The sequence below is a fragment of the Macaca fascicularis genome, chromosome 13 (assembly GCF_037993035.2).
Source record: "Macaca fascicularis isolate 582-1 chromosome 13, T2T-MFA8v1.1".
NCBI lineage: Eukaryota > Metazoa > Chordata > Mammalia > Primates > Cercopithecidae > Macaca > Macaca fascicularis.
Genome location: NC_088387.1, coordinates 104,524,284 through 104,549,792, shown reverse-complemented (window position 1 = coordinate 104,549,792; position 25,509 = coordinate 104,524,284). Strand labels below are relative to the sequence as shown.

Below are 25,509 nucleotides of genomic sequence, written 5' to 3'. Positions count from 1 at the left end.
ACTTTATTACAAAATAAGAGTCATGAAAATTTCAAAGTAACTATCCTACCTTTTTTTCAGTTCTTCAATTCGTTTACAAAGCTGCTCATCATCTTTCTTTAATGCTTTATATTCATTTAAGGATCGGTTATATAAAACCTAACAAAAAAAATTAGACACGCTTTGCTAAAATGAAAACAAATATCCCATTCGAGTCCACTTTTGTCAAATCCTCAGAGACTGAATGTGTACAGGAATATATTTTTAAAATGAAGCACAAAATCGTCATTTGAAACCATTACATTTTTTAAAATCTCAAAGCATCACTAATTTCAACTCAGGTACAAAATCTCTACTTTAAAAATTAGAAGGCTCGGTGCTGTGGCTCACGCCTGTAATCCCAGCACTTTGGGAGGCCAAGGTGGGCGGATCACGAGGTCAGGAGATCGACACCATCCTGGCTAACATGGTGAAATCCCATCTCTACTAAAAATACAAAAAATTAGCCAGGTGTGGTGGCACACCCCTATAGTCCCAGCTACTCAGGAGGCTAAGGCAGGAGAATCGCTTAAACCCGGGAGGCGGAGGTTGCAGTGAGCCAAGACTGTGCCACTGCACTCCAGCCTGGGCGACAGGGTGAGACTCCGTCTCAAAAAAATAATAATAAAAAAATAGAAGAGGCTGGGTGCAGAGGCTCACACCTGTAATCCCAGCACTTTGGGAGGCTGAGGCAGGTAGATCACTTAAGGTCAGGAGTTCAAGACCAGCCTGGACAATGTGGCAAAATCCTGTCTCTACAAGAAATACAAAAAAATTTAGCCAGCCATGGTGACAGATGTCTGTAGACCCAGCTACTCAGGAGGCCGAGGTGGGAGGATACCATGTGCCTAGGAGGTAGAAGCTGCAGTGAGCTGTGATGGCGCCACAGCACTCCAGCCTGCGTGACAGAGCAAGACTGTTTCAAAACAACAAAATATAATTAAAAGAGATAGAAGAACAATCTTTATATTTGCTGTGTGGCTTTTAATATTTCAGTTTAGAAAATTTCTCTCACCTCAGCTTCATTATAGGCCCTTTTCTTAGCAACGACATCTGCTTTCAATGCCATACATTCTGGTGCTCGTGCATTTGTCTCTTCACTAATCTTTTCTAGTTTGTCTTGAATATCCTTGTACTTTTGTTCTGCTTCATTAAGTCTGACCTTTAAGAAAATAACATTATTAAAGTATATTTTTTCAACAGAGAGAGTTTTTAAAAATAATTATCTATAGTTCATATACCAATAACAAATTTAACTTCACTCAAGACTTTAGGCAAACATAGTAACATAATGTTATATAAAATACTATAATATAATTTGATCTTAACCCACAGTTAGTTATGCAACAAATGTGCTATCCTCTAGGGATACAAAGACGTGATAACAAATGTCCTCAGATAACATAAGAGAGAGAGAGATAATTTAGCAGAAAAACAGAACACAAACTGATGATACGGTCTGTATACAATAATGCTAAAGTAGGGTACGTTTATTCTTAATTGTGGGAGCACAGAGAGACAAACCAGAGGTTGGCCAGAAAAAGTCAGGAATGCCTTCAAAGAGGAAGTAGTATTTTGAGCTGAGATTTTAAAAATTAATCTAAGTGTACCAGGAAATAAGTTGAGGAAGGGTGTTAGAGGCAGATGAAAGAGCATGTACAAAGGTATTCATATTTTAGAAATTAAATATTGCTAGAGCTTAAATTCATAGGATAATGGTAGGAGATGAGATGAAGGGGTAGAAGGGCCTTGCATTCTACAATGAACAGCTTACAACTTAATCTTCTAGAAAACAGGAAGACAGCCTAAGTCTGTCTCTTATCTCCTAAATCTGCGTGTTAGATTACTCTGGAAGCACTTGGAACACAGGGTAGACAGAAAAATCAAAGGAAAAGATTTCAGTAAAAAGTTAATATAATGTTATGGATCAAAGACAATTAGGGACCAAAATGGGATGCTAACAATAGGGACTGATGAGAAGGAACAAATATGAGCACTATTTCAATCGGGGTCAGCAAACCTTTCTATAAGAGGCTAGATAGTGTACACTTCAGGCTTTGTGGGCCACATGGTCTCTCCTAAAACAATTCAACTCTGCCATTAAAACATGAAAGCACCCAAGGACAATGAGTAGAGGAATTGCTTTTTAATAAAAATGAAAGCTGGATCCAGGTTTTATACAAACTAAACATAATTCATATTATTTTTCAGTTTTAAATTAACAAAAGTTTAAAGTCTGCTTTAGACACTGTTTCTTCAGAAATCTTCCATTTAATAGTCATTCTACAGGCAACAATGTGAAAGGCTTTATGTAAGACAAGATGGAAAGGATATAAAGATAAAATAAGATAGTCCTTACCCTCCAGAAATTTGCCATTTACTACATACAGTATGCAAACGCTTAAACGGAGAAAAAGGCCTACTAAACTAAACATCACCTAGCCTTATGATCCTCCTTTCCCATTTAAAAAAGAGGTGAGCAGCTGTTACTCAGACTGGATTCCATCTTAGACTGCGAAATGCTTGAGGAGGAAAGTATTTAAGGCCTTACCTGATGATAAGCTGAGAAATGAGGGTGAGAAGAGAAACATACTTGATGAAAATTTCAGAGTATTCTCTCAGAAATGAAAATTTAAGGTGAGAGGTGGAAAGCGTTGAAATTCCACTTACTGCCTGAAGAGGGAGTAAGAAACTTAGCCCACAAATCACTAAGTGTCCTATCTTTACCTATTTTTACATACTCATCTATTACCTCTGATGAATTAATGTCATAAACCTTAAAAGAAAAAAAGATCAATCTGCTCATCTTAGAGGCAGACAGAAAAAAGCAAGTTAGGAAAGATTACATTCTATACCACAGCCAAGCTTGGGGGCCAGAAATAAATTTCCTAAGCAAAATAGAGAAAATGCTAAGAGGTAAGTAAGCTACACTGACATATTGAGTACATTTGCAGGGGAAGGAGAGTAAAGAAAAAAAAAACTAGGAGTTCTTCTTCTGGCATTACAGCATGAGAAACCCCACAGTGCTGGCTGCTCAACCTTGTGAATATACTAAAACCCAGTCAATTACATACTTTACATGGGTGAATTATATGGTAAATGAATGATATCTCAATAAAGCTGTTCAAAAAAGAAACAGTGTATAAAGAGTGGATCTGCTGAATGGTAAAAAGGTCCACATGGAAAGCCCCAACAAAGAATGACTGCCTTTATTTGACACTCAACTTCTGTAACCTCTAGGCCCATGTGGAAGACTTTGGTGACTTTCTTGAATTTTAGATAGGGCAGTTTCTACCTGCAATCTTAGATGTCAGGCTGAAATTAACCTTAACAGACCTAACAATGAATCCCACTTGCCTTCCACCTATATGAAATCCTCTGACAGGCCATCTTGGTTCTGGACCATAAATCTCAGTTCCCTTAGCAATCTCTGGGCATTGTTTTCAGTTCTGAGTTCTCATACTTTCTGATAGCTACCTTTAATGTGATTCTAATTTATATTATTCTAGCACCCCTTTATTTCTCAGGTCTGTTTGTGTTTAAACTCCTTAATGAACCGAAGAGTAAAAGCTTCAGGCTCTTCTTATATGTCTTGTCAGTAACAAAGTTCCACTGACAATATGCATGAGTTCTAGAGCCCTAGCCTCAGACAGGCTTATCATAGATAGAATATTCTTTTCAAAAGACAGTTACCACAACAGGCCTTGAAAACAAGTTTAGGTCTATTTCACCTAAGCAATAAATTCAAATATAGACAAATATACAGTCTGAAACTGCCAGTTTAGTGGGTCATAAATAGTCTAATATCAGCAATTTCATATGATTCAACCTATTAAATCTGCATTTAAAAAACTGTAATTACCTGCTGTTCTTCCATTTTCCTGTCAAGTCTAGCAGCACGATCTTCTCCAATTTTGATATTATCTCTGATAGCATTCAATTGTTTTTCAATTTCATTGACCTAAAAAAATTATATAGCAAATTGATAAGATTAACAATAATAACCAAATATATTCTGCAGATCCCATATATATGTGAACAAGTAATTAAGTGATAATTACCACTGCCCAAGCCATTTCATGTTTCAAGGACTCTAAATTAGTCTTCATTGTACTTAAACCAGCAATGCTTTGAAAACGTTCCTCTTTCTCTACGCACTGGCGCTTTAGTTCAGTAAGCCGCTGAAAAAAAGAAAACAGAAGGGACATATTTTTTATTAATGTTGAAAAAACACATTTTTGCAAATCTATTTCTTTTAAAAACAACGCCTAAACAACTACTACACAAAGATTTGTTTAAAAATAACTTTTTTTTTTTATTCTTGATTCTTCAGTATACTTTTAATAAGTCCAATAATTTTGTGAATTTCTGCACTATAAAAATGGCCAAATACTCTTCAGATGAAGAGCAAAGGAATTAAAAGTTCAGGACTACGCAAATATAGAGAAATCCCAAAACTCACTTTCCCATTTTCCCTCTTTATTCCCTATCTGATAGACATGATGGTCTGTTCTTCAAAGTATAGTCAGTAGGCATTCCAAAGAGAATGTAAGGATCAGGAGAAATTTATTTCTGAAAATCAAACAAGTTATAATTTTCTTAACTAAGGTCATTTTTTTTTTTTTGAGACAGAGTCTCACTCTGTCACCAAGCTGGAGTGCAATGGCACAATCTCGGCTCACTCCAACCTCCACCTCCCAGGTTCAAGCGATTCTCCGGCCTCAGCCTCCCAAGTAGCTGGGACTACAAGCAAGCACTACCACGCCCAGCTAGTTTTTGTATTTTTAGTAGAGACGGGGTTTCACCATGTTGGCCAGGAACTAAGTTCACTTTTAATAATTAATTAAAAATCACCAAATATCAAATACCGTGATATTCAAACAATTTCTGGAGCTTATAGATCTCATATTCTGTACACCTGGGTAGACAGCCTCTCCCCTTCATTCATGCTTACCAGAGTCACCTAGGGCCTGAACACTGTAGACCTTACTTTGTTTCCCTATCTAATGCACTTTCCCATTCTATAAAATTCTTTCAATCTATTATCACTCTCTTCAAACCTCATATACCCTGCCACCACATTCCCTCATTCATTCCCCCTCTCCAGCTTCAGATAATTTAGAAGCCATCAGACAGAAACTCCCTCAACAATCTTAACTACAAATCTAAAGCAGTCATCCCTTCCTTTTGCAATAAAAGAAAAGTGGCCTCATATTTAAGACCCATACCATCCTCTACCTATATCTTGGATTGTACCCCTTTTCTATCTTCTCAAAAGTCTAAATCCACTGATTTTCCATCACATCTTTTCATCTTTGTTTCCACTTTACCCTCTTTATGACTCATGTTCATCACTACTTGCTCATCTTTCCAACTTACAAACAAAACCACCAATACCCATCCCTTGGCACCACCTCCTCCTCTAAAATTCTTCTTCCCTTTCTATCCAAGTTTCATGAAAATTGTCTCTATCTCCTCCATCTCCTCACATTTTCCAGTTCCACAAATCTGGCTACTGTTTTCACTGCTACTGAAACCCACCTTGCCATAGTCATCTATGAAGATTATGTCATTAAATACAGTGAGTTTTTTCAATTCATGTAGTGTCGGACCACAGGTACATCTCACGGTCATGACTTGTTCCTTCTCAAAATCTCTCTGCCCTTGGCTTCTCATGGCTTTCATGAGAATTTCTCATGGTTCAGGCCTGGCCCCACTTTTCCCCTATCTCAGCAATCTAAATTATTCTTTTGGCTTATATACTGATAGCACACTGACAACTCCCAAATTTTTATTGAGGCCAGACCTGACTCTGTATTCTTAATTTACATATCCAACTTCCCACTTCATATTTCCACTTGGAAATTAATGTGGAAATTAATTTGAAAACCTCAAAATTAATGTGTTCAAAATATAATTCAGCTTTCTTTAAAAAAAGGAAAAAAAAGAAAAACTGGCTTTTCTTCCCAAACTTCCTATCTCAATGAACTTACTCTACTACTAAAGTAATTAATTTAGAGGTCATTCAGTCACCTTTGATGACTCTGTCTTAACTTTACTTCTCCATGTCCACTACAACATTTGCCTACATCATTTCAAAGTTCTCTTTCCTACTACTGCCAATATCCTTAACTTAAGCCATCATTATGTCTTTGGACAATGATAATGGCTTCTTTATCTATCTTTCCACATCTCTTCTCTCCTTATAGCGGTTTATTCTCTTGTACAGCAGAGTAATCTACTGAAAATACACAATTAATGAAGTCATGCATTTTCATGTCTTCTATTGCCCCCTAAATTTTATAAGGTCCTCCACAACCTGGCCTCTCATCTCTCACACCTGTGTTTTACACTCTAGCCAAACTGGAATTCTTCTAGTTTTTTAAAAGAACACATGCTTTCTTGCCCCTGAGGCTTTAACGACGCTATTTCTTAGAACATCCTGCCTTACCCTCACCATCCTTTGCCTGGTATTACTCATCCTTCAGTTTTCTTCTTAGGCATCACTTCCTTAATAACTCCCCGACCATGACTGCCCCCGACACTGCCAGTACCCTATTAAGTGCTGTTGCCTAGTCTACATCTCTTTTAGTAGTCACCATACTCAAATTATTTACCATCTATGTTTCCTGCCGAATAACTAGGTCTATGATCCCAAGAATCCTATTTATTTGTCACTATATGACCATGGCCAAAGCACGATGCTACAAGGCACATGGTAAGAACTTAATATTTATCAACTGAATGATTATTCTAGCTTCTAGCCTTTACATACTATTTCTTAAAGATTTAATTATTCAAACCAAGAGTTTATTTTGAGAATATAGGGTATTTCACCAATTAAGAGAAAAGTTCTTACTGAGTGCATATTATGCATCAGGAATTCTCCTACATAATTTAGGGAAGTGCTCCTTATACTTCATAATTACAATATCTTTAATTGTTATCGGCATACTTTGTATACCATGGAGAAAATAAGTGTTTAATCCCAAGTGGTCTGAAACAAACAAATTTATTTCAAGTCCTGATTTATTATATTAAAAATAATAAATGTAACACATGGTATGTACAGTTTGTTTGAATATACAAGTATTTCCCTTCCCCAATAATAACACTGATATTCCAAGAAAGTGTGCTTTAGTATTTTTGTGGTTTATAGTAGCTCCTTAAGCACCACCACATAACCCAGGTTTGAAAGGATAATGTGGGAAATAAAAATAAATATACTCATCCTTAATTTTTGAGTTTTCATTTAATGAAACACATAACTATAGACCTAACTTAAAATACGCATTCTTCAAAAATGTGAAGTAAAAAGGTCAGTATAATATAATGAATTTGACTTTAATCATTAGTACAATCCTACCTCAAAAGGACAAGCTACAAAGTTGATGAAAATTCAACAGGTTATATAAAACTAACAAAAGAACAATATATGGAATTACATAAAATTGGTGGGACTTAATACACTGGATAAACAGCTATAACATAAGCCTTAAAATTTTGAGGTCTCTGATTATCACACAGAAAGTTGGATCTTCAGGAATCCGAAGAAGAAAGTATAAGAACAAAATATAACAGATTTAAAAACAAATTGAAATAAGTGATTATAAGTGCAAGCAAATCTGCACAGCTGCCAAGCCTGGTGAGTAAGGATGTCACAGCTGCTACCAACCTACCAGTTGCTTAAGGAATGTTAACATTTTACTAGAGTTATAATTACTATGATTTGTAGATTACAGTATATAATTATAAATGCATACTATGTTTAATAACAGTTTGAAGCTTGTGCTTATTATCCCAGAAGAAATACTGCAGTTTTTAAACTACTTATAGTTTTTAAACTACTTAAACTACCATACCTTATTGTGGAACCCATTAGTCATATTATCAGAGGATAAGTATGTAAGATACCACCCTGTTCTCTAGCTTATAATCTAATAGAGAAAGTAAGACATGTATGTACTTATCATTACAAAATAAAAAAGTAACAGCTAATTAATACCCAGAATATAAACACTACATTGCATTACTTCAGAGTGCTATGAAAATATTACTAGTTTTATATAAATATACAGATGCATAGTTTTACAATATCATTTACTACAGTAATGATATTACTATAGGAATATCAGTAATGATATTACTATAGGAATTCCTATTACTATAGGAATTTGGCTGATCCCAAAAAGATTTACATTAACTGTTTACAAACCTCTTCTCCTTGATGTATCTGCTCCTTTGTTCTTTCTTTTGTTTCCATAATGTATGAATAATCTTCCTTCATCTGTTCAAGTTGCGTTGCTTTCATGAAGAACTATTATCAACAACAAAAAAACGCAATTAGGAGTTTGTAAACTTCCATAGAACTGTTAAAAAGAAAAAGAAAAATCTGGTCTCTGAAAACTTTTAGATCAATGATATAAAAAGACATTAAAAACACAAGCAATCACACAAACACAAAAGAATACATTTCAGATTCAAATTTACTGAACCTACCATGCTCACATCCACATGTTCATTTGCAAAAGCTCCTAAAACTCCATGAAAGAAAACACTGCGGGGTGTGATAATAAGCTCATTTTCACTATTGCCATTATTTAAGCAAAAACAGCTGAAAAGACTGGCATCCTTGGTCTTAGTACATCTTAAATTTTTAGAATAAGAAATGCCAAAACTCACTCAAAAGACTACACAGAATATTTAGCAGTATAGTCAAGTATTTTGTTAGCTTTTAAAGTTTTTAACAGTTTAAGATTTACAGGCACACTGGCTCACACCTGTAATCCCAGCACTTTGGGAGGCCAAAGCGGGTGATCACTTGAGGCCAGGATTTCGAGATCAGCCCGGCCAAACAGGTGAAACCCCGTCTCTACTAAAAATACAAAAATTAGCCAGACATGGTGTCACATGCCTGTAACCCCAGCTCCTTGGGAGGCTAAGGCACAAAAATCACTTAAACCTGAGGGGTGGAGGTTGCAGTGAGCCGAGATTGCGCCACTGCACTCTATCCTGGAAGACAGAGCCTTGCTCTGTCTTAAAAAAAAAAAAAAAAAAAAAAAGATTTACAAGTTATTATGTATGTAGGAGCAACTGTTACCCTGTATTTCCTTAAAGATTAAGAATTAAAAGCCAAAAAGTAAAAACAAAGATTTAAAAAAATTATACCCCCATCTTACTTAACAATTTCCTAATCTAGGAAATTGAATTACTTTAAACAGATGGCTCTAAGAAAAAAAAAAAAAAAAAACAAAAAAAAAACTCAGACTCCATTATGTGAGCAAGAATATTGTTTACAATATGCCTAAAGGCACTCTTTTTAAATGGGTTTATATTACCTTGGTGCCACTTACTTTGTATTTGTCTCCTTCATTTTTAGACTGTAAGAACTGCTTGCTCATTTCTTGTGTTAAAACAGAAACTGGATTATCCACCTCAAACAAACAAAAAGTCATTTTTGAATATTTTACTTTAATGCTTTAAAGATAGGTAAAAACTGAAACATACATTACAAGTGACCTATGGTGCCATCAGGAAGGCCAAGCAATAGCCAAAGGTTATAACATTAGGATAAAAATATTAAAAAAAAAAAATTAGAAATGTATAATGCAGGAAAAATAATTTAAAATTTCATTATACCAACATACATGGTATAGTTAAAATTCAATATTCTACCAGTACATGAGGGCACAAGCACAAGAACCCTGTGAAAAAGTGTTTTCATTAAAAAGTTTTTCACTTCTTACCTGCTGAATAGAATATCACCCTCATGCCAATGGTTAATCATGGGCTAGCAGAATGGGAAGAGTCCTAGCATGGTAAGGAGTCAGCCACCTTGGGTTCTTGTTTGAGTTCTGTTGCTAACTTCCTATGTAGCCTTGGACAAGTCAGTTACTCCAGTTAAACACAGTCCAACTCAGTTATTTCTAATCAGAATCATGATAACAAGTATTGTTTATTTTTTTATAGAAGTTCTTCATATTATTCCTTCATGAGGATATTGTAAAACAAATGAAAATAATGAAGTCTTTCTATCTTTTGGAAACTAGTCATTGCTTGAATGAAACTACCTTTGGCTAATGTGACGGTTATTACTGAGTGTCAACTTGATTGGATTGAAGGATGCAAAGTATTGATTCTGGGTGTGTCCCCAAGGGTATTGCCAAAGGAGATTAACATTTGAGTCACTGGCCAAGAAAGGCAGACCCATCCTTAATCTGGGTGGGCACCATCTAATCAGCTGCCAGGGCGGTTGGAATACAAAGCAGGTGGAAAAACTTGAAAAGACTAGACTGGCCTAGCCTCCCAACCTACATCTTTCCCTAAAACTGGATGCTTCCTGCTCTCAAACATTGGACTCCAAGTTCTTCAGTTTTGGGACGTGGACTGGCTTTCCTTGCTCCTCAGCTCGCAGACAGCCTATTGTGGGACCTTGTGATCATGTGAGTTAATACTTAAAACCATATATATCTCCTATTCATTCTGTCCCTGTAGAGAACCCTAATACACCTAACAAGTTAAGATATCAAAATAAATTGGAAAAGTATAGAAAAAATACAACTTTTTTCAAAAAGATTCAGGGTCATTACTCAATTACTAACAAATAAGTTTACATGTTAAATGTTAGTCAATTACTAACAAATCAGTTTACATGTTAAAAATAATCTTAAGGTTATCGTATAAATGAAAAACTTTAAACCCTTCATGTTTACTGCCTATGAAATAAATATTGTGTAATTTGTTGGTATACCAATGGTTAAAACATTTCTCTTAAGTAAAATGTTGGGCCTCTCTTCTAAGATAATAAAAAAGTTATGTAGTTATAAACAAAACTTTACACGTGACATGTTTCTTATTATACAGACCTGACTCCATCTGCCACATATTTTTTCACAAAGCACCCCAGCTCATCATTTCATACTGCATCTGACCACTTAATAGACCTAATGCAGTAGTAGCTCTAATAACAAACATCTTAACGTCAACTTTCAATTAAAAGCTTCACCAAAGTTTATATTCATTTCTCTACACCTTTTTCACTGTTTTTGAAATGGAGTTCCTACTTCTTATACTACTCTTGGGATTATTTAAGAATCTTGGCCAGGCACAGTGGTTCATAACTATAATCTCAGCACTTTGGGAGGCTGAGGCAGGTAGATTGCTTGAGCCCAGGAGTTCAAGACCAGCCTAGGCAACACGGTGAAACCCCGTCTCTACAAAAAGTACAAAAATTAGCCAGGTGTAGTGGTACCCGCCTGTAGTACCAGCTCTCAGGAGGCTGAGGTGGAGGATCACTTGAGCCTGAGAGGTGGAGGTTGCAGGGAGTCGTGATCATGCTACTGCATTCCAGCCTGGGCAACAGAGTGAGACTCTGTCCCAAGGCTCATGCCAGCACTTTGGGAGGCCAGAGGCAAGGTGTGAGGATTGCTTGAGGCCAGGAGTTCAAGACTAGCCTGGGCAACATGGCAAAACCCAGTCTCTAAAATCAAACCAAAAAAAAGCATGTTGTAGCTCTATCTGTCAGAACCCTGAAAAAAGCAAAAAGCAAAAACAGGTAAACTTCAGCAAGAGGATAAGAAACGGAGGCACAGAAGACAAATATGATCAGGTACTGAAAGACATTAAATACCCTCTTCCCTCCTGGTTATTCTAGACCAACACTGTCTAAGAAAAATATAATGCAAGTCACCCACAATTTTTTTTTTTTTTTTTTTTTTTTTGAGACAGGGTCTCACTCTGTCACCCAGGCTGGAGTGCAGTGGCGTGATCTCGGCTCACTGCAACCTCCGCCTCCTGGGTTCAAACAATTCTACCATGTCAGCCTCCCAAGTAGCTGGGACTAAAGGCATGTGCCACCATGCCTGCCTAATTTTTGTGTTTTTTGGTAGAGAGAGTGTTTCACCATGTTGACCAGCCTGGTCTCGAACTCCCGACCTCAGGTGATCCACCGGTCTCAGCCTCCCAAAGTGTGGGGATAACAGACGTGAGCCACTGCACCCAGCCCACACATACAATTTTAAATGTTCTAGTAGCCACATTAAAAATATAGAGAAATAGGTGAAATTTAATAACATATTTTTAATCCAATATAACCAAAATATTATCATTGTAACATGTAATCAATATAAAAAACTAAGTTATTCCTTTATATTAAGTTTTCAAAATCTGGTGTGTATTTCACATTACTGCATATCTCAATTTGAGCTACCCACTCTTCAAGTGCTCCACATCTACCTGTGGCATGGCTCTAGATCTTCTGCATTTTAATCAATGAAACTGAATCTTTTGTTACTCATTAAGTAAACCATGGAAGAAAAAGGACCAGGAATCGTTAAATATTTCAACAGAGAATAACATGTTTTACATTCCCCAAGGAAGTGAGAGCTTAGAGAAATACGCTTTTTTTCAATTTTCCTCATAATGAAAACTTTCTAATAAATACAGCTGTCCACAGAAGAAGGAAGCAGCCTTGGACAGAGGTGATTTCCCCATTATCCTTTCAAGAACCTGCGCAGGAAAACCTGGTGGAGATTCTACACAGGGTAAATACACAGTATTTATACAGTATACTGAATGCCCTTCAGATTCTCCCAACACCTATGATTCCATAAACTCTAACTCTTGGTTTTCCTGATTCTAATAAATTGTCCTGAATTCTAGTCTGAAATTCATTTGCTGTACCTGCTTTTCTCTAGATTTTAAGAATTATTTTTCCTAAACTTGTACTGTCTGATATGCAGCAGGCCCATTTGCCATGTGTGGCTTATTCTACTTAAAAAAATACAATTAAAACTTCAATTTCTTAGTCACAATTTCAAGTAGTCAAGAACCACATGTGGCTAATGGTTACCCCACTGAACAGCATAAATACAGGACATTTCCACCATCACAGAAAGTTCTGTACCCTCTGTTCTAAACCAAAGTGGAAAAGAGACCCAGACTCCTAATTGTTCTTTTTCTTTGATCGCAAATCTTGGAGTTCTTAATTCTGTAACGAGGCAGTATTGCACAATGGATAGAACAGTAGAATGAAACAGGGATGCCTGGATCCCAAATCCAGGTTCTACCAGTAACCACGTCTAGACAGCCTTAAATATAAATTTATTTTTGGTAGCTCCCAGTTTCTCATCTACAAAACAAACAGCCTGGATTAGGTGTCTTCTAAAGGTAATTCTAGTGTAAATGTTTACAGAACTACATGTACCCTATTATCAATTAATTCAGCCAAAGTATCTTAGCAGAAAGGACTCAAGCCTTGTCCCCTACAAGTGTGATCAGTAGCTCCGAAATACAGAAATGCTTTATCTTTCTAGAATAAATTTTCTTTAAGAATTTAGTAACTTTAGAAGCTAAACACTCATCCAGGAAAAAAAGAGAAGAGTTTAGCAACTGAGTTTAGGGAACAATGATGCTATTTTGACTAGGACAGCAAAAAGCAAAGAAACCTGACATCCTTATTAAGATAAATTTTAGCCTAGAGTAGTATAGACTAAATGTTCTTGACTGCTCTATCAAATTAAAGGTGTTATATTATGTATTGACAATCCTGTGTTGAATTAATAAATTTTTTTTTTTTTTTTTTGAGATGGAGTTTCACTCTTGTTGCCCAGGCTGGAGTGCAGTGGCACAATCTTGGCTCATTGCAATCTCCACCTCCTGGGTTCAAATGATTCTCCCGCCTCAGCCTCCCTAGCAGCTGGGATTACAGGTGCCTGCCACCACGCCCAGCTAATTTTTTTTTTTCTGTATTTTTATTAGAGAAGGGGTTTCAGCATGTTGGCCAGGCTGGTCTTGAACTCCTGACCTCAGGTGATCCACCTACCTCAGTCTCCCAAAGTGTGGGATTACAGGTGTGAGCCATTGCACCCAGCCAAATTAGTAAATTTTAAACAACTTCACCGATAATAGTTACACATATGCTTCCTGTGGTCAACTTACTCATATGAGGCCATTTAAATTTTTTTCTACACAAGTGAAATCACACTAAAAAATGACAAGCTGTATGCATTAATCTGAAACACAAATTCACCAATTACCTGGATGTTAAAATGATCAAGAATTGCAATCAGCTCTTCTTTCTTAGTGGAAACCACGGAGCCTAGTTATGAGAAACATATGAAATAACCAAACTGTTTCTAGGGCATAACACAGAAAAAATGTATAGTTACTTACAAAATATAAATATTAATTAGCTTTCATTGCATCATCAAGAAAGGTACCATTGAATATGTATAAACATGAATGAACACGGCACAAGTACAGAGGAAGAAAAAGTACCCACATGCAATAATGGTGCTTATCTTGTTCCCATAACTAAACATATTTTGCTCCTCATCCATCGCTCTTCAAAAACTAAATGCTCACCTCTTCTTTTATGTCATTTTGCACTTTTGCTAACCATTTATAAAAACCCTGGTGTGACAGGAAGTCTGTAGGTGAAAACAAAATGGCACAACCTGTTTCAAATAATCCCCAGTTCTGCTAATCATGCTTTTGGTGCCATAATATCCTGGGGTAAAACAATCATGTGTAATACACACACACTTACAACCAATCATGTTACAAGGAAGACAGTTCAATCAATACCAACAGTCATCTAATTCTTTCTAATTGAGTATTTCCTAATATTTTACAAGAAATGAAAAGAGAATCAAAACAAACCTGTTGCACTTTTAAGTTTATAAGATCGACTTCCATCTATGCTGATGTGTTGCTGTATAAGTATAGAGTTACCATACACACTGGCTTTAAAGGCATCATCTCCCCTGTTCCTCAATGTTATTGAGATATCTGCAGAGCTGAAACAATGAGGTTAAGCTAAATTACATGAAGATACAGTGTAATTACAATACTAGGTTGCCACAATTTTCAAAATTTTCAAAACCACCAAATAATTTGGCCAATTCATTTGCAAATTAGCTTTACATCAATAGCTGACACTGATTGTTCACTACAGCATAACGTTAACGATACTGTGCCTAACAAAAAAATAAAGTTGAGAATAAGTGATGCTTCATAAAAAATAATTCACTGACTATTCTATCCATATAGCACATTTGACAAAAACCATTAAGTTTCAGTTGTTTCAAGACATGTAGATAAGTTATACATTTTCCTGTAAAAATCACGTAATCAACATTATACTGCCTGACTACTATAAGTTATATAAAGCATCATGCTTGACAGTAGGCCTTTAAAGAATGATGAAGTAAAAATTATGGTAAAGTAGTAACATTTTCAGAGGATTAGAATTAAGAAAGGTAATTTTAATTTTTCAAGTACTTGGCAATAAAACATAAAACCATTTGATATCAAGAAATGTAACTAGGCTGGGCAGAGTGGCTCATACCTGTAATCCCATCACTCTGGGAGGCCAAGGTGGGTGGATCACTTGAGGTCAGGAGTTTGAGACCAGCCTAGCTAACATGGCAAAACCCTATCTCTACAAAAAATACAAAAATTAGCCAGGCACGGTAGTGCATGCCTGTATTCCCAGCTACTCGGAAGTCTGATGCAGGAGAATCGCTTGAGCCTGGGAGGCAGAAGTTGCAGTGAGCTGAGATCGTACCATTGCACTCCAGCCTGGGCGACAGAGAGACTCCATCTCAAAAAAAAGAAACTAAAGCCCAAAATTTCTTTACTGGCATTAAAAATAATGAGTATAAATCTGCCTAACCAATAGGCTCTGTTATAGTTTTTAAAGTTTTAAAGATGTTTTAGGGACTTACAGCCATGCATATTTTAAGATCTATAGGGGTAAAAAAAAAAAAAGAGTATTTGTGTACTACAACTGGTGTTAAAATAAGACTTGGTAGAAAAACAAAGATGCTGATAAAGGACATTAATAAAGATATAATTTCCTTAGACATAAAAGCAGATATTTTACCTGGTACATATGAGCATCTGTCAAAATGCTGAAGTCCTTTAATATAAAAGTGTTTTAATTGGTAATTAAATGAAACCTTTAATAGAACAAACTTGTTTTTGTGAATTTGTAATCATACTCAAAAACTGTTCCCATTTGTGGGAAATGCATGGAAGAAATATTCCAGATGAGCTTCATTGTGAACTACTGCTAAGACAGTAGACACACTGAAGTGTTTGTTCTGTTGCTCACCCATCCTTTTCTGTACAAGTGCCCTAGCAGAAAGGGCTTAGCAACGATATAATTTTCCATCCTATCCTCTCGGGATTGAGCTAAATATAGACATTTTTACCAGCTGAGCAATCAGATTTTCTTCCTTAAAAAAATCAAACTAAGAAAATCTGGTTAAAAAAATTTCAAAAGTCTGTAGTTTAGTTGATATTGTACCAATGTTAACTGCATAGCTTTGATAAATGCATCTTAGTTACGTAAGATATCTACATTAAGGAAAACTGGGTGAAGGATATACAGAAAATTGTACCATCTTTGCAACATTTCTGTAAATCTACAATTATTTCAAAACAAAAAGGTTTTAAAAAATTCAAATTAAGAAATGATCAAGTCAAGAGATGGTGAATCCTGGGAGCCACAAAGTTATGGAGCCTCTGGATCTAGAGAAACCAATTTGGGGCATTATACTCTGATAAGAAAATAGAAAAGTCTGAATAGAACAGATAAGCTCTTCGGAAACTACCTAGGCAGACTAATAAAAAGACATACATACTCACAGATACTGGCAGTGAACCAGAGGCACAGAAAACATAAGATCACTTTCTTACACACATACACCCACAGACTAGGACAGTAAGACTTATAAATGCCTGTACATGGGAAGACACGCAGTAACAAAGATTAGCAAAAGAATAAGAAAGTACACATACTTGAGACAGCGATAGAGAAAAACACACTCACTTACCTGTACACTTTTCGTAAGGAGAGACAGGAAAGAGCAGAGCATAGTGCACACACACAGAAGCACAGCCAATTAAGTTAGGATTGTGAGGGTGGTGCAGAGAGGAGAGATGCAGAACAAACCAAAGGGAGGGAGAGGGAGACAGAGGCCCAGAGACAAGACACACAGAGACAGCCAGAGATGCAATTACTCGGTTCTTACAGGGTCTCAGTCTGGTCCCTCAAGAGACCCTGCAGTATTTCCTCTCTGCAGTTTCATGGATATATATCCTTGCATCTTTATGGTAAATATCCTTTCCTAGAGCTACCTTGAATAAATTGGTGTGGTTTTTCTATAAAAACAAAATTACCCAATTAAGACAGATACGCTTCAGAAAAATTACAATTAATGGGATTATTTAAAAGCTCCCTAAGTTGATTCTAATGAACAGTTAAGGTTGAGAACCACTAAAGTATGAGGGGAAGGCTGGCTGGCCTCTGATAATGTAGCTAACAAATATTTTATTTCATTAGCTAGTATGATTACCTGCATTAAGTTACTGTACCTCATGAAAACATTTCTTAAATGACTACATATATGTGCTCTCTGAATTATCAAACACCTCTCTTGATTACCAAACACCTACTTTATTATCTTCCTTCCTGGCTACTCCTTGTATTTGAGCTATCTTTAGTATAGTGAGAACTTCAGAGGCACTGATATCCTACTGCTATATAAATTTTCTTTTCTTTTTCTTTTTTTTGAGACAGAGTCTTGCTCTGTCGCCCAGGCTGGAGTGCAGTGGCATGATCTCAGCTCACTGCAATCTCCGCCTCCCAGGTTCAAGTGATTCTCCTGCCTCAGCCTCCCAAATAGCTGAGATTACAGGCACCCACCACCATGTCCAGCTAATTTTTCTATTTTTAGTAGAGACAGGGTTTTGCCATGTTGGCCAGGCTGGTCTTGAACTCCTGACCTCAAGTGATCTGCCCACCTCGGCCTCGAAAGTGCCAGGATTACAAGCATGAGCCACCGCGCCTGGCCTGCTATACGAATCTAATAAATACAAGAGAGCAAAATTCTTCTAAAAAGTAACACTTATAAAAAAGCCTCATAATTACTGCTAAACAAACAAAAAAAACCACTTCTGCTGGAAGACAGAGACAACGAAGCTGGGCACTAGCTCTGCAGTCTTCCCCTTTACACTGATATGGTCTGTGCTGATGCTTAATTTGGGTCAAACAGCCATAGAGCCCAATGCCTGTAAATACAGGAGAGCCTTAACTGAAAAGAGAGACTATCTATGAGATTTTTTTCAGAATGACAACACAAACAAGCAGTACCACAGTAAGAATTTAGCTTCTTTCTCAACTCAGGAAGAATCTATCTACGTGGAAGTAACTGGCAGCTGTGCACATGGATGAGAACAAGGAAAAAGAAAAGTCATACAAAAAGATGATAAAACTGCTCCTTCTCTGCGTCACCAGCTCATCTGTAACAAGTTCTGTCTCCTTGACTAAATAAATCAGGAACATAAAACAGGAGAATGAGTTTTTGTCCCTCTATAACCCTTGTGCCACAGTTGATGTCAAAAATTAGACTACTGCAAAGACCCCAAGGCTACCAGGGTTGGTATTATGAAGGCCAAGGGAGGGAACGGTAAACTGTATATGTTTAAAGAGAATCTAGGCCGGGCGCGGTGGCTCAAGCCTGTAATCCCAGCACTTTGGGAGGCCGAGACGGGCGGATCACGAGGTCAGGAGATCGAGACCATCCTGGCTAACACGGTGAAACCCCGTCTCTATTAAGAAATACAAAAAAACTAGCCGGGCGAGGCGGCGGGCGCCTGTAGTCCCAGCTACTCGGGAGGCTGAGGCTGGAGAATGGCGTGAACCCGGGAGGCGGAGCTTGCAGTGAGCTGAGATCCGGCCACTGCACTCCAGCCTGGGTGACAGAGCAAGACTCCGTCTCAAAAAAAAAAAAGAGAATCTAAATAGCAAAGGGCATGAGGCCTTGGGTCACTGAGAAAGGTTTTCATGTGAAGAGATACATTAGGAGGATTCATTCAGTCCCTGTGTCACTGCAAAGGCTTGGTGGATAATTAGAAGGATGAGTCCCAGGCAATGTCTCAAGGTGCAGTTCTCTGGCTTCTCCTAACAGTATTACGCAAGCATCTCCAAGGAGAGTTGAAATATCCCAAGAAAGGAGGCCCAGAGCACAGGTGTCACAAATGGTGAGTGTAATGTTAGAGATGGGGGAAGGGAGGGACAGACTCCTTAGAAGAACTACCTCAAACTTGTGCTGGACTACACTGACAACCATCTTCAGGTAAAGTGAGACTCCTGCATAGACTTTAGATGTGCAATAGAGTAAGAACAGAACTAAAAACCTCAACGAGCTGATTCTGCAAAAAAGTGATGACAGAATCAGAGACTATAAAACCAAGGGAAATTTTATAAATACTAAATGTTTTCAATGAGGGAGGGGATAGATAAGAACAATACAGATATGGAAAAACTCTGCTTTTAGTTACTTTTTTAGACAGAAGACTGAGCTAAGGTTAGAGTTTTTAGCTGTCACTAACTGTGTTTTAAAATATATTTCCCCCAATTTTGTACTGGAAAAGCAAAAATAAAATATATACATTACTATTTCACTCTACAGGCAGCCATGTCCTTAAAAGTCAGTGATTTGTTTAAGCTAGTCTTTTTTTATTAAATAGTGTTCAGAGGACAGGTCTCAGAGAGAAGTTTCTACCCTGGTCTAAGCACTTTTCAAATAGAAAAAAAAAAAGTACTTAACTGAGAAAACATTTAACAGTGCATAAAAAAATAATTTATTCCTAAAGACTGTATCTGAAAATTCAATGTGCTATTTGGCCAACTAGACCGGGTGATTGTTTGGACAGCTAAGAAATGGATAGTTAAGTATTATGAACTGTGGCTGGGTGTGGTGGCTCACACCTGTAATTCCAACACTTTGGGAGGCTGAAGCAGGTAGATCACTTGAGCCCAGGGGTTTGAGACCAGCCTGGCCAACATCACAAGACCCCTTCTCTACTAAAAAAAAAATTAGCCAGGCATGGTGGCATGGCTGTAGTCTCAGCTACTTGGGAGGGCGAGGCATGAAAATCACTTGAACCCAGGAGGTGGAGGTTGTAGTGAGCCAAGACTGCACTACTGCACTGCAGCCTGGGAGACAGAGTGAGACTCTCTCTCAAAAAAAAAAGAATTTCTCATGGATTCTAACGACTAGTAAATAATAATAATTATAAAAAAATTTTTTTAATATAATGAACTGAACTAAGAGTTGATACTACTAACTTAAAGGTGTCAAAATAACTAATTTTTTGTTACAAACGTCATTTTGGTTTGTGGTGAAAGGAAGACTTTGCTGGACTGGGGCCCCATGAAGTGGAGACAGAAACTATGCTGGAGAATTGTTATCAAATAGTTTTTTCCCAGGGCCATAGAGCATGGGAAATAATCTTCTGTGTATCTTTTCTCTTTTTTTTTTTTTTAGTCAATTTGGAATCTTGGCTTAAGGTTAAGATTCCTAAGGCTTCTGAGGAATACATAAGAAATCTGCAGGTCTAATTCACATCCTATCCTTGTTCTATTTTTTAGTAATAAAATAGAAGAGAAATGGATATAACACTGAGCAGAAGGAAAAGTCTACTGAATGAGAAAAAAGATATTAGTGTTAATTATGAAAGTTTCAAAAGTTCTCAGCACTGGGCATGAGAAGGAGGAATGGGAGTAGCCTCATGCTAGAAGATGTATGACAGCATTTGGGGCACTTTGTTGTTATGAAAAACAAAGATCCCTTCAGAGGTATCTGGGGCAGTACAGAAAAGAATGAAGAGATAAGCCTGAAGACAGAACAGCTAGTGGGCAAAAAGCAGTGAGTCCATGATGATGCAAACTGGACAATTCATATATAGCTATGTGATGGCAACTTATGACAAAAAGAAATATAAATGTAAAGCCAAAAACAGTAGTGATATAACTATTTACTAAGGGTCTGGGATAGACCACAAACAGATCTGTCACTGTGGTCCTCAAATTAAACTCACTGGCAGCCCACTTGGGTAAAGGGTATAAAATCAGAGTCAAAAAGTAGAATTCTTATTTTGGGACTTCTTAGAGAGCTAAAGACAGTTTTGTGCAGGGACACTTTGGCTGGTCACTGATTTTGCTCTCCCTACTATCGTATCAATGTGGACTCACCGATGCTGGGTTTGGGTCAAGAGTCAGGAATTAGCAAGGTTTATAAACACTTGTTAAACAGGATACATAGATTTATCACAGCCATTTCTTTCAGCAAGTAACAGAAGCAAGATGGCCAGGCACATGGCAGTAAGTTACACAAGCTATCTGTCTTGAGAGGATAACAGGCAACAGTGCGCCATGCCGGCAACAAGAGGTAAAAGAAAGGAATGAAAAAATAGGACACCTCTGCTCCTATTCTGGGAAGGCACTTCATTTCCAGTCATGTCTATGTGAACTGGGAATCTAAAGTAACTGTTTTCTTACCAAAGAATTGAAAATGGATGGTAGAAAGCGAACACTTACTTCTGTCCATCCTTCACAAAACCTTTTAAAGAGGATCCTCTATTAGTAGCAACTGCTCTTCCACCAAGACCAACTATGAGAGCTGTGAGTACTGCACTCTTCCCACCTAAAGAAACAGATGTTGAAGAAATCACATTCATTAAAAGAAAAAGGAAAAAGCTGACTCCTACCATGTCATGCAAAAAGATTTATGAATGAGACTCACTTTAAAATAAAATGTTAAAATTCAACTATAATTTTCTTCCCATGCAAAGCAACAACTTAAAAAAAAAGTTATATATGTAATGAAAAATTGAGCTGCCGCTATTAGCAAAAAAATAGTACATTTCAGGAATCAAATTTTTGCCACTAAAAGGAAAATGGTAAAAATTGTTTTGACACCTTTCCAACCTAAAACTTTCATTGTACCACCTTGGCCTATCAACCTAATAAATGAATGTATCCCTCTATTTACACGTATATTATTAATCCATCTAATTTTTATGACATTTTATTGGCACACTCATTGCTCACTGAAACCTCAAACTCCTGGGCTCAAGTTATCCTCCTGCCTCAGCCTCCTCAGTAGCTGGGATTACAGGCACACATCACTACGCCCAGCTAATTTTTTTTTTTGTAGAGACACACTGTTGGTATGTTGCCCAGGGTGGTCTTAAACTCCTGATTCTCAAGCAATCCTCCTGCCTTAGCCTCTCAAAGTGCTGTGATTATAGATGTGAGCCACTGGGCCCAGCCAGAAACTACTGTTAACATCCCTCAAAAGTAAGCTCCATGTGGACAGGAATGTTGTCTCTTTCATTCAATACTGTATCCCTAATATTAGCACATAGTAAGTACTTGCATTATTTGTTGAATGAATGAACTTAAGTAGAAAAAAATCAGCAAAGTCATATACATGTTTTTATACAATATTTTAACAATTGTTATTTGTAACTTGAATATTATTCATTTTCTAGCTCTTTGAGAACTGTACTTCTTCATACCCTCACGGATCTAAAATATTACAAGCTGAGGGCTAGGTGTGGTGGCTCACACCTGTAATCCCAGCGTTTTCAGAGGCTGAGGCGGGAGGCTCACCTGAGACCAGAGAGACCAGCCTGAGCAACAGAGTAACACCTGGTCACTACAAAAAATAAAATTAGGCAGGCAGGCTGGGCACAGTGGTTCACGCCTGTAATCACAGCACTTCGGGAGGCCAAGGCAGGTGGATCACTTGAGGTCAGGGTTTCGAGACCAGTCTGACCAACATGGTGAAACCCCGTTCCTACTAAAAATACAAAAATTAGTTGGGCGTGGTGGTGCTCACTTGTAATCCCAGCTACTTGGGAGGCTAAGGTGGGAGGATTACTTGAACCCAGGAGCTGGAGGCTGCAGTGAGCCAAGGCAGCACCACTGAATTCCAGCCTGGGCAAAGCAAGACTCTGTCTCAAAAAAAATAAATAAATAAATTAGGGAGGCATAGTGGCATGTGCCTGTGGTCGTAGCTACTTTCAAAGCTGAGGGGAGAGGACAGCTTGAGCCCAGGAGTTCAAGGCTGCAGTGAGCTATGATCACATCATGCAGTCCAGCGTGGGTGACAGAGAGAGAGAGAGAGAGAGAGAGAGAGAGAGAGATCCTGTCTCTTTAAATACACACACACACACACACACACACACACACAGAATATGGTAACAATTTTTTGAACTCCATTCAACCAATCCAATCAACTTTTATTAGCCTATTATCTTCCTCAAAGTAATACAAAGTAACTAACACACACCACTGATTAACCTAATTTAGTTCCTGGAATGCCTTTAAAGTTCCTCTTCTAACTCCCTTTTCTTCATTACCAAATGCACTGCCTCCACTGTTTGCATTATTTCCTCTTCTATTAGTTTTTATTAATAAAAACCATTGTTTTGAAAGTTAAAAGACCTAACTTCAGAACCCACCAGTATTTATTTCTTGTCCCATGTGACCCCTCTAAAATAGGGATCCCCTTGTCCACCCATTTCTCCTAGAGACATTTTCTTCTTGACTGAATGATAAAGTAAGAAAAACAGAACCACAAAAGGGACGGCAGAGCTACACAGAACCTAGCTTCCTATTCTAGACTCTGGTAAGCCTCCTCTCCCTGTGTACCTTCTCAGTCCAGGAGTTAACACCACATTCTTGGCAGACCTACCACAGAACTGCCTGGAAACTTTCTGCCTCCTGTATTTTTCCCCTTCTAATCCATTGTCCACAATGTGGTCAGCCTGTTTCATGAATTGTGGCCATGTCACTCCTTTACTCAAAAACTTTAATTGTGGCCGGGCACAGTGGCTCACACCTGCTAATCCCAGCACTCTGCGAAGCCAAGGCGGGCGGATCACTTGAGGTCAGGAGTTTGAGATCTGCCTGGCCAACATGGTGAAAAGCTGTCTCTACTAAAAATACAAAAATTAGCCAGGCGTGAAGGCACGCTAATCCCAGCTACTCACAAGGCTGAGACAGGAGAATCACTTGAACCTGAGAGGCAGAGGTTGCCCTGAGCCAAGATGGCACCACTGCACTCCAACCTGGGCGACAGAGGGAGACTCTGTCTCAAAAACAAAAAGAAAAAAAAAAAAACCCAAACCACAAAGCAACAACAAACAAAACTCTAATTGGTTCCCCACCATCTTCAAAATAAAACTCCAAACTCTTTATTATGACATTCAACATCCTCAACAATACTGCCTAGAACATGACTCTCCACAGTCAGCTTCTGCTTCTCTCCACCGTCCACCATACAATAAATCATATAAGGTTATTCACCAGTTCCTATACACATCTACCTCTACTCCTCCAAACCTTAGCTGATGAGCAATCTTTGTCTGGAACATCTCAGCCTCTTCTTGCCAATGAGACCTACAGAATCGATAATTTTCATTCAAGAACTGGCACAAAAACCACCTCCTCTTAAAGCTTTTATTGGCCACCTGGTAAGAATTTGTTACTTTTATGTTTGGATTGCCAAGTCACTTCATTTGTGCTCTATTACAATGTTTAGTAAGGTAAGACACAAGGCTGCCTCAATTGCAATAAGGATCGCTTGTCTACCCTTCTGTGGTATAGATTCCAAGATAAATACATTAAAAACATAAGCAGGAAATGTTTATCCCTATTGCTTAAGTAACAAACCTAGAGTTAACTCAATATTTTCTTTAAGTGTACACTGGCAGCAAATACCAAGAATATTCATAACCACAAGTTATACATCTATAGACAAAACACTTATTAGCACTAATAGTCACCTATTTCAAAAAGTTAATGTACTCTAATCTCAAAGTACTACTCAAAGTCAAACGAGGAGGGAAAAAACACTTACTTCCATTGTTGCCAACAACAAAGTTGACATTAGAACCAAACTTAAAGGGTCCAAGCATTGAATGACACATGAAGTTTTTTAGGTGAATACTCTCAATTATTCCAACTTCTGCTGCAGTCTATGAATAAAAAACAAAAGGAGAAAATAGTCAATCTAATTCACTCATTATAACCATTCAAGCATTGTTGGCATCAGAAAGACTAGCAACATCATCAATGAAAAAATTTACAGAAAGTGACTAATGGTAACTTCAATGAATAAGATGAAATTAAATGGGAACCTTCTATGAGTCAGTACTCATTCCAAAATCTTTAAAGGATTTAAAAGTGTATCACCAGATTTCTTAATATTGGCAATAACATTTTGGGTCTGATAATTTTCTGTTAGTGGGGAGGTCTGTCTTCTGCACTGTAGAATGTTTAGTGGCATCCCCAGCCTCTATCCACTAGATGCCAGCAACACATACCTGTCCCTAAGTTGTGACAACCAAAAATATATCCAGACATTGCTAAATGTCTCTGGCAGACACAAAAGGGAGAGAGAAGAATCCCCTTTGTTGAGAACTGCTATCCCAATTGGCAAAGCAAAACTTCCTATATACTTTATTTAGAATACCTCTGAAAGATGACTATCCAGCCATGCATTCAACACTGAATTCACTATCTGACATATACTATTTCAATTCAAAGAGCGGAGTACATGTTCTTAAAAAGTAAAGCCTGCTCTTCTTGTGACTTTGTCACTTATTATCGCAGCTGTGTGACTTCTG

General features: G+C 37.6%; 1 protein-coding gene across 9 annotated transcripts in view; it reads right to left on the bottom strand.

Annotated features, from left to right (window-relative positions):
* The window catches only part of SMC6 (structural maintenance of chromosomes 6), an 88,606-nt gene that overhangs the window by 51,703 nt on the left and 11,394 nt on the right, over window positions 1–25,509 (bottom strand). For 6 of the 9 annotated variants that reach the window (XR_006691787.3, XM_065527374.2, XM_005576496.5 and 3 more), the window contains 10 exons: window positions 24,741–24,858; window positions 21,410–21,515; window positions 14,680–14,816; window positions 14,055–14,116; window positions 9,372–9,452; window positions 8,234–8,335; window positions 4,080–4,199; window positions 3,881–3,979; window positions 1,034–1,180; window positions 50–138 (listed from right to left, as the gene is read on the bottom strand). Coding sequence is in view for 8 of the 9 variants with exons in the window: in XM_065527374.2 (XP_065383446.1) it covers window positions 50–138; window positions 1,034–1,180; window positions 3,881–3,979; window positions 4,080–4,199; window positions 8,234–8,335; window positions 9,372–9,452; window positions 14,055–14,116; window positions 14,680–14,816; window positions 21,410–21,515; window positions 24,741–24,858 (1,061 nt within the window). In the remaining variant the exon portion in view is untranslated. The remainder of the gene's footprint in view (window positions 1–49; window positions 139–1,033; window positions 1,181–3,880; window positions 3,980–4,079; window positions 4,200–8,233; window positions 8,336–9,371; window positions 9,453–14,054; window positions 14,117–14,679; window positions 14,817–21,409; window positions 21,516–24,740; window positions 24,859–25,509) is intronic. The other 3 variants (XM_074012288.1, XM_015433966.4, XM_074012289.1) reach the window with 1 other exon arrangement.